Source organism: Aphidius gifuensis, linkage group LG1 (genome assembly GCF_014905175.1).
Source record: "Aphidius gifuensis isolate YNYX2018 linkage group LG1, ASM1490517v1, whole genome shotgun sequence".
Taxonomy (NCBI): domain Eukaryota; kingdom Metazoa; phylum Arthropoda; class Insecta; order Hymenoptera; family Braconidae; genus Aphidius; species Aphidius gifuensis.
Window position 1 is genome coordinate 23,273,740 of NC_057788.1, and position 12,447 is coordinate 23,286,186.

The 12,447-nt window shown below is 28.0% G+C and overlaps 2 protein-coding genes and 1 long non-coding RNA gene across 3 annotated transcripts; 2 read left to right on the top strand and 1 right to left on the bottom strand.

Annotated features, from left to right (window-relative positions):
- Window positions 1–18: 18 nt before the first annotated feature.
- LOC122854306 lies at window positions 19–1,969 on the bottom strand. Its single transcript, XR_006373952.1, has 5 exons — window positions 1,735–1,969; window positions 1,406–1,497; window positions 813–938; window positions 636–730; window positions 19–350 (listed from the first exon to the last, which is right to left on the bottom strand). It is a non-coding gene; the product is annotated as an uncharacterized LOC122854306 (long non-coding RNA).
- A 5,015-nt stretch (window positions 1,970–6,984) lies between these two features.
- Window positions 6,985–8,719, top strand: LOC122853890 (alpha-1,3/1,6-mannosyltransferase ALG2). Its single transcript, XM_044154302.1, has 4 exons — window positions 6,985–7,136; window positions 7,224–7,275; window positions 7,349–7,600; window positions 7,698–8,719. Exons 3-4 carry the CDS (start codon window positions 7,358–7,360, stop codon window positions 8,670–8,672), a joined length of 1,218 nt encoding a protein of 405 aa, XP_044010237.1. The 5' UTR covers window positions 6,985–7,136; window positions 7,224–7,275; window positions 7,349–7,357; the 3' UTR covers window positions 8,673–8,719.
- Window positions 8,720–8,850: 131 nt separating this feature from the next.
- On the top strand, window positions 8,851–12,431 carry LOC122853507 (DNA-directed RNA polymerase I subunit RPA2). The gene is made up of 2 exons (XM_044154011.1): window positions 8,851–9,030; window positions 9,111–12,431. Exons 1-2 carry the CDS (start codon window positions 8,956–8,958, stop codon window positions 12,429–12,431), a joined length of 3,396 nt encoding a protein of 1,131 aa, XP_044009946.1. The 5' UTR covers window positions 8,851–8,955.
- The last annotated feature ends 16 nt before the right edge of the window (window positions 12,432–12,447 follow it).

Consider the following 12,447-nt stretch of genomic DNA (forward strand, 5'->3'; position numbering starts at 1 on the left):
TACTTATTGACTTGATAATTCACTTTTTAATATTATTATATACTTTTGAAATAGTTTATTATTGTTATTATTTCGAAACGATTTATCACTTTGCAAAGAAGATCTCGAGCCGATTGTCGTAACATTCTTTCTAGTAGAGGCAGTTTTTTCTTGAAAATCTGAACAGCAACATGTAATTTTATTGTGAGCAACAACAGCGGCTGACATCAAAGCAAATTTTAATAAACTTTGATAAAGCTCAACGAAAACAAGTTAATGTTCACCAATAACAAATTAACAACAATTGAACCATAAGTGGTACATTAAGAGTCAATAATACCAGTACCATGTGATGTTACTGATTGTTGTTCCTGTAAAAGATTGATAAAATCATATTAGGTAACTCATGAGACGTTGTATTTCATTTAAACTAGACAATTTTTCAATTTAATTGCCCATGCAAAATGTAAATAATCAAGTAATCAGAGATTCATCATTGTTGAGGCATAAGCATATCATGTAGATGGTGACAATGCTTGGTGTTTGTTGCTGGTTCAATTGTACCAGTATTTTATGATTATTAAATTAACAAATGGTTTAAAATTAATTTGATTTATTTATAAACCACTTGATAACGTAAACTAAAATCAACGTACCTTATCATATTATCATTATTAACATACAAGCTGCCCCCGTTGTTATATGTAATAAAGCAATATTAATGCTATTGCCATGGATGTATGTGATACAACTGTAACAATAAATCAATTAATTGTTATTGGCCAAGTATAAGACTATATTTTAATTTTTAAAAATATAAAAAAAGTACTCACTTTACTCTAAAATGATTTTGGCGTCAATGACAAAGCAATTTAGTCATTTTTTTGGTTCCAGTTACAGCAATTGTGTTTAATAAACTACATTGACACATTAGACGTTCCAGCCACACTTTTTGTCATCTGTGAACATTAAAAATATTAAATAAACATTATGTTATAATTTTTTTTCAAACTGGAGTAATTATTTTAACAAGAATAAAAGTGATATTATTAAAGTTATGGTAAATTTATGAATAAATGATGATTAAACAAACAAATAAATAGTGAATGTTTAAAAATAGATAAATAAATAAAATTAACAGTGAAAAAACAAGTCTCGAAGTTAACAAATAAAGACTAAACACTGGTAATAATAACTGACAAAGGCCTCATACAAAGGAAAATTAATATTGAAATATTTCATATTTTTTTAATTGTCATTAATGAAAAAACGATTATTATACAACAAAGATGCTACAACAATGCCATGTATAACAAATATTTATAAATATTTATTGATAAAGAGAATTATTGATAAAAACAACGTAATTATGTTTGTTTATGCGTTAAATAATTATTAACAGTGAAAAAACACGATATTTACATACCATTTGTTCGCTGTTTAACAATTTAAGATTTGCCTTTGTCAGCTCCAAGATCATTGACAGGTCCATTAATTTTTGACGAAAATCACAAGTATCTGCAACAAGTTATATCACAATGAGTTCAGAAAAATTTATTTAATCGATTTAATAACAATTTGTAATTGTTTAACATTTATTATTGCAAAAAAAGACTTTAACTTTATCTAAAATGACAATCTAACCTCAAAAAATTATTTTTTTTTTTTAAATAAATTATCGATAAAAATAACGTAATTATGTTTGTTTATGCACTAAATAATTAATAACAATAAAAAAACGCGATATTTACATACTATTTGTGCATTATTTAACAAATTAACAATTGCCTTTGTCTGCTAAAACGCCATTGACAGGTCTATTAATTTTGGTCAAAATTCACCAAACTTTACAATAATTTATATCACATTCTGTTCAGAAAAATTTAATTAATCGATTTAACGACAATTTATAATTAATTAACAATTATTATTGCACAAATAAGTGCAAAAAGTCACAACACTGAACGACACAAGTTTTCTCTCTCTAACAAAGGCGCGGCCATTTTGAATTTCAGAAAAAAATTTCTCACGCCATCTAGCTGAAAAATTACCGACTAAGTAAAAATTGTCGATAAGTAGAAATTTTTAAATATTGACGCGGCCATTTTGATTTCAGAAAAAGTTTCTTGCGCCATCTAGCTGAAAAATTATCAACTACTATTTAGTCGATAAGTAGAAATTAATATATCGACAAGTAAAAAAATTTTTGGAAGCTAAATTTGAAATAATACTTGTCGTGATATAAAATTTGTGTACTCTATAAACTGAGTACTTTTGAATGTTACTATGATTAATATAATTATTTGTGACGTAGTTGTAATTGAATAAAATATATACATATATATATACATACCTCCAATACATATGTTCCAGCCATCCTGAGCTTCTGAGTCACCGTCATCTGGAAAAACGAGTTTTGACCAGTTTTGGCAGTCACATGACGGAGAGACGACTGCGCCCTTCAAGTCAGTCCCATCATATATATATCTGCAGTCCGCAAAACTTTCCGGTCAGTTCATCTTAGGCTCTTGCGGAGTGCACAGCATTTGAAATCAGTCGGTCCTGTAAATTAATTTAGAAGTTTGGTTATTCGGTATTCAAAGCGTATATGCTGCACGTGCAGCCTCGTGGTTTTTTAATATAAAAAAAGGGTTAAGTATTTTTTTAAAGTTATTTTTTCAATGAGTTGAAATAATTTTAATAATTCAAAGAATATTTTAAGAATATTTTTTTGTTTTTACATTATTAAATATTAGTCTTTGAATTATTAAAATTATTTAAACTCTTTAAAATTATATTTGTAAAAGGGATGCTGGAACAGACAAGACCTCCACGTGGTGCATCCCGGGTCATGCTAAGAAGTCTGTTAATCACTCGAGTGATCATAGCGGGGTAGAAATAAGTAAATGCGTGAATTAATTAACGATAGCGGTTTAGCGATTGAGTACTCATAGCGTGATATTTAATTAGTGTAAAAAAAAAATTTATAATTTATAATATGCATGTATTTTCAAGATTTTTCAGGATTTTATTTGTTTCAGTATGTTCAAGACCATCTAGTGGACTCCTGGGGCGCACCTTCTCTTTCAGGATTTCCAGGATTGTACGATTTTCGATTCTTAATTATTTTCAAGACTAAGGTATTTCAAGATTTTATACTATTTTTTTTACAAGTTTTTTATACATATAATTCAAGACAGTAATATTTTTGACATTTTAATACTTTCAGGATTTTCAAGGCCTTTTCCGGATACGAGAGGATGAGGAGTGCACTCAATTAGAATCATCGTCGTCGTTCCATGCTGCCGGAGGACTCTCGAGACAACTCTTCGTGTTATTGCTGCTCTTCAATGGACTCAAGGATTTCAATAATTTCAGGCATTTAATATACACAAAATTTTAATATTTCTATGATTTAATGTTTTTCAGGACCATCAGGACTTTCAAGGCTGCTGCTGCTGCTGGGAATCATCTACATGGCTTAGGGAATTTCATCGGATTGGATTGGATTACTGGGACCTATACTTCGACGGGGCTTTAATACTATTGGGCATTTGAAATATATTTTAAATTTTAATATTTTTACAATTTCATGTGTTTCAGGACCATCAGGATTTTCAAGGCTGCTGCTGGGAATAACCTACTCATCATCTACATGGCTTTGCTGAGAGAATTTCACCGGACTGGATTGGATTACTGGAGCTTATACGTCGACAATTTTTACATGACTTTGCTGTTTTTTTTGAGGGTTTTGCTGTTGGCTGTAATATGGTAAGTTCCTCTAGATCAAGACTGACTAGTTGTAATATTATATTAACCCATCCCGGAGAAGTGCTTTAATATCCTTGAAGTTACAAAAAAAAAAATTATTGATATTTTTTTTGTAGCTTCTCGTCGTTCCAAACTATTATTTTATTTTTTATTTGTTGTTTAGATTCATTTTGATTTGATTTTAAAATAATTATATTAATTTTTTTATGCCAAATTAAATGGTGGTAGTGTGAAAGTCAAAATGGATTAACCCTGTCTTCCTCAAACAGAGTAGACGGGGGTGATTAGGATGTATATTATTATCTATCGTAATAATTTATAATAGATGAATTATTACCCTTTTTCATTTGCGATGTATATGTTATAGTATGTAAGGTTTTTTTTATTTGACATTAAATGCACTTTTCCAAAGGAAATTTAATGATTTTCGTGATATTAATATTTGTAAGACTTTATATGTTTTTCAGGATTTTCAAGATCATTGGGAGGACCATTTTCCGGATACGAGTGCACTCATTTAGGATGACCAACGTGACTTTGCTGATGGAAGACGACTTGGACAACTTCTTCGTGGGATTGCTGCTTTCTAAGGCTCAATGATTTCAATATTTTCAAGCATCTAATATTTTTTCAATTCTATCTGTTTCAGGATCTTCGAGACTTGCTAGATAACTACCTGCCGGACGCAACTTCTTCGTGTGATTGATTTATTTTAAGACTTGGGGATTTTATTAATTTCAGGTAGTTATATATTTATTTTGAACATGTTATATTTAATATTTTTTATTTTCAAGATTTTAATATTAATTTTTAATTTTCAGGATCTACGAGAATTTTTACAGATGACTACCAGCAGGATGCAACTTCTTCCTAGAATTGGTGATTTTCGAGGCTTGGAGTAGACTTTATTATTTTTAGGTAGTTATATATATTTTTTTTTATATTTAATATTCAATATCTAATTTTTAATAATTTCAGAATTTTAATATTTATTTTTAATTTTCAGGATCTTCGAGGACTTTTACAAATGACTAGCAACAGGACGCAACATCTTCGTGGGTTTGGTGATTTTCGAGGCTTGGGGTTTTATTATTTTTAGGTAGTGATATGTATATTTTTTTACGTTTAATATTTAATCTTTAATAATTTCAAGATTGTAATGTTAATTTTTAATTTTCAGGATCTACAAGAATTTCTTCAGATGACTACCAGCAGGGCGCAACTTCTTCGTGTGATAGCAGCTTTTAAAGACTTCATTTTATTATTTTTAGGTAATTATATATTTATTATTTAAATTTAATATTTTAATATTTTAATATATATATATATATATATATATATATATTTATCAATTATTAATTTTCAGGATTTTCGTTTACGAGTGCACTCATTTAGGATGACCAACGTGACTTTGCTGATGGAAGACGACTTGGACAACTTCTTCGTGGGATTGCTGCTTTCTAAGGCTCAATGATTTCAATATTTTCAAGCATCTAATATTTTTTCAATTCTATCTGTTTCAGGATCTTCGAGACTTGCTAGATAACTACCTGCCGGACGCAACTTCTTCGTGTGATTGATTTATTCTAAGACTTGGGGATTTTATTAATTTCAGGTAGTTATATATTTATTTTCAACATGTTATATTTAATATTTTTTATTTTCAAGATTTTAATATTAATTTTTAATTTTCAGGATCTTCGTGACCGACATGACTATGCTGATGGAATTGGGCTACCTGGACAACTTCTTCGTGGGATTGCTGCTCTTCAAGACTCAAGGATTTTTATAGTGTTTTCAGTAATTTATTATATGTACAATTTTTAATATTTTTACGATTTTATTTGTTTCAGTATTATCAAAACCTTTTAGATGACTACCTGGGCCCAACTTCTTCGTGTGATTGCTGCTTTTTTAGGACTTGATGGTTTATTATTATTTTTAGGTAGTTATATATATTTATTTTTTACTTTTAATATTTTAAGATTTTAATACTAATTATTTATTTTCAGGATTTTCAAGACTTTTTGAGGACCATATTCCGGATACGAGAGAATCGAGTGCACTCATTTAGGATACATCGCGATGCAGATAGAAGACTTCCTGGACGCAGCTTCTTCGTGGGATTTTCAAGACTCAAGATATTTCAAGTCTTTAGTGTGATATGTGCAGTGTAAAAGTGATATAATTATAGTGAAAGTGACAGTGAAAGTGAAAGTGCGATAGTGATATAGTAATAGTGACATAGTGAATTAGAAATGTCCTATTACAGTGAGTGATTATTTAAAATTTATGCCTTTTTTTAGTATTTAATTTTTTTAATAATTTATTGAGAATATATCTGCAGCTATATGAGCGCTCATATAGCTACAGGTATATTTTTAATAAATTATTTAAAATATACCTGTAGCTATGAGCGCTCATAGCTGCAGGTATATTTTTTTCTTTTTTTTTATGCGTCGCGACGGATAAAGACTTGCTGCTTTGAGCGCAATCGGGAATTAAAAATCGAATCGAAATACTTCTAGCTGCAGCTAGAAAACACGGGCGTATCGCGTAATTTCAGTGGATTAGGTCTACCGGAGATACCACTTTAAAAAAAACGAGCCATATGTCTTACCTCTTGGGTGGCTAGGAAAAGACATATCAAATTTATCTTTAGTTATTATTTTCTTATCATGTGCATTTTAATTTAATTAACTATATGTTTTTTTTTTTTTTACAGCTTCAACTAATTTGTTCATTTAAATTAGTATATTTTAAATTATTATTTTAATTGTTTGTTTATTTAATTATTTTGATTTTTGATTGTAGGTATATTATTAAAATACTTTTTTGTAATTATATAAAATTATGAGGGACATGAGAACGTAGAGTTAACATTTTTTTTTCAGCAAAAAAAAAAAAAAAACACTTGTTGGATTTGAAAAAACTTTGCCCTGAATGTGTGGTTGATCTTTTAAATATTTTTCAGATATAATAATTCAATGTGTTGGTGTTTATTGTTTGAGCTTGATAAAAAATAATTTTTTTTATTAACTATTTGCTAATTTAATTTTTATATTGATTGATATTCATATTTCATATTAAAATGTTTTAAATTATTTCAGAACTGTGTATATATATTTGTAATTATTTTTCTATTGGTGGTTGCCATTGGAACGACGCCATACTTAATTTATTTTGAACCAATCAGAATGAATTTTTAAGCTGACAGCAAGATGATATAAAAATAGCCCTGTTACACATGTACGTGTACACTTTGAAAAAAATAACAACTAATTTTTTATTTATAATTATAAATAATAAATAAAAAATTAAATAAACTAACTAACTTAATTATAAATTTCTTTCCATAAACAAATGGCGTTTGTCTAGAGTTCCAGGTAAAGATTTTGTTAAAAGAAAGCTTTTATTATTAAAAAAAAGCACCTTGTTGTTTTGGTTATATTATCATTTGACGTGTCAATTAGTTAAAAGTCAAGAAGTCTTCATGATTAAAAGAAAATTATAAAAATATATCAAGTAAGTTTAAGTCAATTCTTTCCATTAGCAATATTAAAATTTCTATTAATCTAATTGTGTTATTATTTAACAGACAAAAATAATGGTTAAAATAACACTCTTGCATCCTGACTTGGGTATTGGTGGTGCTGAAAGATTAGTTGTTGATGCTGCATTGGCATTAAAAAAACAAGGTCATGATGTTAATTTTGTAACAACTCATCATGATCATGGACATTGTTTTGCTGAAACATTGGATGGTACAATTCCAGTAACTGTTGTTGGTGATTGGATTCCTCGTCATATATTTAAAAAATTTTATGCACTCTTAGCATATATTCGTATGGTTAGTGTATATCAACATCTTGAATATTTTTTTTATATTTTAAAAAACAAACATCATCCTTCTAATTGTTTTAATTTAATTTTATTTTTGTTTATAGATTTATGCTGCTTGTTACATGCTTCTTGTCATGTCAAATAAACCTGACATTGTTATTTGTGATTTAGTATCAATTTGCATTCCATTTCTTCGTTTATTCAGACCAAAAATAATTTTTTATTGTCATCATCCTGATCAGTTGTTATCAACTCGTGGTAGTTTGTTAAAAACATTTTATAGAATTCCATTAAATTATCTTGAACAAATAACAACTGGACAAGCTGATAAAATATTTGTCAATAGTTGTTATACACTTGAAGTATTTAAAAAAACATTTACAAAATTAACAATACAACCAGATATTTTATATCCATCAATACATACTGAATTTTTTGATTCACAAAGAATATCATCACTTGAAAAAACTCTTGATCAAAAATTACCTCATAACTCAAATATTTTATTATCAATAAATCGTTATGAGAGAAAAAAAAATCTTGGCTTAGCACTTTATGCCCTAGCTGAATTAAAAAATTTATTATCAACTGATGAATGGAATAAAACATTATTAATAATGGCTGGTGGTTATGATAAAAGAGTTGAAGAAAATGTTGATCATTATATGGAGTTATGTGGTATGGCTGATGAACTTGGTATAAGTGATAAAGTTTTATTTTTAAGATCACCATCAGATAATGATAAAATGTCATTATTAAAATATTGTAAAATTTTAATTTATACACCACCAAATGAACATTTTGGTATTGTACCACTTGAAGCAATGTATTTTGAAAAACCAGTTATTGCACATAATTCTGGTGGACCAAGAGAAACAATTATTAATAATAATACTGGTTTTTTAATTGATGAATTAAATGGACAAGCATTTGCTCAATCAATTGTTAAATTAATTAATGATGAAACAATGAGATTGACATTTGGTGAAAATGGAAAAAATAGAGTTATGAAAATATTTAGTTTTGATGCATTTAGTGAACAGTTGAATAAAACTGTTATGCAATTATCCTCATTATAATTATTTATATATTAATTATCATTTTGTTAATAATATAAATTTTTTAAATAAAGCATTTATGATATAAATTTTTTTTTTCTCTATTTGTTATTTTAAGTTTTAATGTGTGCACATGCGCAATACTGATTTTATATTTTTTTTGTCTGGTGTAAACTTGTTTAGACTGAGACTGAGTGTGTTTTTTTTTCAACACATGTCGGATCTGTCTATCGTAAAAAAATTTAGCACGTGGTCGTGTGTATTTTAATAATAAATTAATAGCAAAATTAAATAATAAATCATCATGAAGTTACTTGATGAACCTGTTTTATCAAATCTTCATGCAGATTATGGAAAACATCCAGACAAACAAAATCCAGTAAGTATTATCATATTCTAATTAATAAACATACTCTAACCTCTGTTATTATTTAATTTTTTTATTTTATTATCAAATAGTCACTTCAAGCACTTGGTGAACCACATGTAAATTCATTCAACTATATGTTAGATAATGGCTTAGATGATGCCATTAAAGACATACTACCAGTACATTTAAAATTAAAAAATGGAGATAAAATAAAATTATGGATTGCTGATGGTACAATTGATAAACCACGAGTTTTACCAGTATCAAATGGTACAAAATCAATGATGCCAAAAAATACAAAATATTATCCATCAGAATGTCGTCAACGTGCATCAACTTATAAAGGTAAATTTACCATTAAAGTTGGCTGGTCAATTGATGATCAAGAACAAGAATTTATTGAAAAAGATTTAGGTGAAATACCAATAATGGTTAAATCAAATCGTTGTCATTTACTAAGATCAAACCCAGAAGAACTTGTTAAATATGGTGAACATGAACAAGAATGGGGTGGTTATTTTGTTGTTAAAGGACATGAAAGATTAATTAGAATGTTATTACTACAAAGAGCAAATTATCCAATAGCACTTAGAAGATCTGGTTGGAAAGGTAGAGGTTCATTATTTAGTGATCTTGGTTTATCAATAAAATGTACAAAAGATGATCATACATCAACAACAAATACACTTCATTATGTTACAAATGGTACAGCAAAATTAAATTTTATGCATAATAAAAGTCAATATTACATTCCAATTGTTATGTTATTAAAAGCATTAGTAGATGTATCAGATAAAATTATTTATGATGCACTTATTGCTGGTAATGAAAATGATATTTATTATAAAGGTTGTGTTGCAAATATGTTAAGAGAAATTCATGATGAAGGTTTACATACACATGAACGTATTAAACGTTATATTGGTAAAATATTTAGAATTAAATTACCTGAATTATCAGAAGATTCAACAGATATTGAAGTATGTAATTTTATATTAAAATATTGTATTGCAATACATCTTGATGATCCACAAGATAAATTTAATTTATTTGTATATATGACTAAAAAATTATTTACTTTAATAAATGAAAAATGTATTGTTGAAGGTACTGATTCAGTTATGATGCAAGAATGTTTACTTGGTGGACATTTATATTTACAAACAATAAAAGAAAGATTATTTGCGTGGTTACAAACATTACGTTTATCAATATTAAAACGTCAACAAAAACAATGTGGTATAGGTGATGATTATAAAATGACTGTACACGAAATGTTAATGGCATTAAAAATGACAAGTAAACTCGAACATCAGATGGAAAATTTTTTATCAACTGGTAATATTAAAACAGTTTCTGGTCTTGGTCTTATGCAAACAACTGGCTTGACAATTGTTGCTGAAAATATTAATAGAATGAGATATATGAGTCATTTTCGTGCTATACATAGAGGTTCATTTTTTCAAGAAATGAGAACAACTGAAGCACGTCAATTATTACCAGATGCATGGGGTTTTATATGTCCAGTACATACACCTGATGGTGCACCATGTGGTTTATTAAATCATTTAACAAATGAGTGTGTTATTACAAAACATCCAAATATAAAATTACGTAATAATATACCACAAGTACTTGTTGATCTTGGTATGACACCATTATCACTTGCTGAAAAATGGAATACATCATATACTGTTATGCTTGATGGACGTATTATTGGTTTAATTGAAGACAATATTGTATCACGTATTGTTGATAAATTACGTATGTTAAAAATTGCTGGTAAAAAAGTACCAAATATGATGGAAATTGTATTTATATGTAAAAAAAAAGTACGTTCACAATATCCTGGTTTATTTTTATTTACTGGACCATCACGTATGATGAGACCAGTTATAAATTTAATTGCAAATAAAATTGAATATATTGGTACATTTGAACAAGTTTATTTAGATATATGTATTAAAACAGAAGAAGCACACGAGAAAACAACACATCGTGAAATTAAAAATACAAATTTTTTAAGTAATCTTGCAAGTCTTATACCAATGCCTGATTGTAATCAAAGTCCAAGAAATATGTATCAATGTCAAATGGGTAAACAAACAATGGGTACACCATGTCATACATGGCATTTACAAGCTGAAACAAAATTATATCGTTTACAAACACCAGCAACACCATTATTTCGTCCAGTACATTATGATAATATACAACTTGATGATTTTGCAATGGGTACAAATGCTATTATTGCTGTTATATCATATACTGGTTATGATATGGAAGATGCTATGATTATAAATAAAGCATCATATGATCGTGGTTTTGCACATGGTATGATATATAAATCAGAATTTGTTAGATTAAAAAATAATAAAAGTTATTTTATGCGTGATCCAGAAAAAAAAAATTTATCTGATACAATTGCTACGGATGGTTTACCAGTACCTGGTACTAAAATTAAACCAGATGATCCATATTATTGTATGTTTAATGATGAAGAAAAAAAATTTATAATTGGTAAATATAGTGGTAAAGAAGATGTACATGTTGAAAATGTTAGATTATGTGGTACACGTGGTGATAAATCACCAGGACAAGCGTGTATTACATTTAGATTACCAAGAAATCCAACAATTGGTGATAAATTTGCATCAAGAGCTGGACAAAAAGGTATATGTTCTAAACTTCAAAATCCAGAAGATTTACCATTTACTGAAAGTGGAATGGTACCAGATGTTGTATTTAATCCACATGGTTTTCCAAGTCGTATGACAATTGCCATGATGATTGAACTTATTGCTGGTAAATCAGCAGCCATTGATGGCAAAGTATATAGTGCAACACCATTTAAATTTAATGAAAAAAATACAGCAATTGATCATTTTTCTGAATTATTAAAAAAAGTTGGTTATAATCATTTTGGTACAGAACAAATGTATTCTGGTTTTGATGGAAGATTAATGAAAGCTGATATATTTTTTGGTATTGTACATTATCAAAGATTACGTCATATGGTATCAGATAAATGGCAAGTTAGAAGTACTGGTCCAATTGATGCATTAACAAGACAACCATTAAAAGGTAGACGTAGAGGTGGTGGTGTACGTTTTGGTGAAATGGAACGTGATTCATTATTATCACATGGCTGTCCATATTTATTACAAGACAGATTATTTCATTGTTCTGATAAAACATCAGCAATGATTTGTGGTAAATGTGGTACACTATTAGGTCCAATAGCTGAACTTGTTAAATGTAAAGAACGTTATGAAAATAAACAAAATTGTCGTCTTTGTAATGATGATAGACATCTCAAAGAAATTGATATACCTTATATATATAAATTTCTTGTTACTCAACTTGCTTCATGTAATATCAAAGTTAAATCGACATTAAATGATATATAATGTGTAAAATTTGATA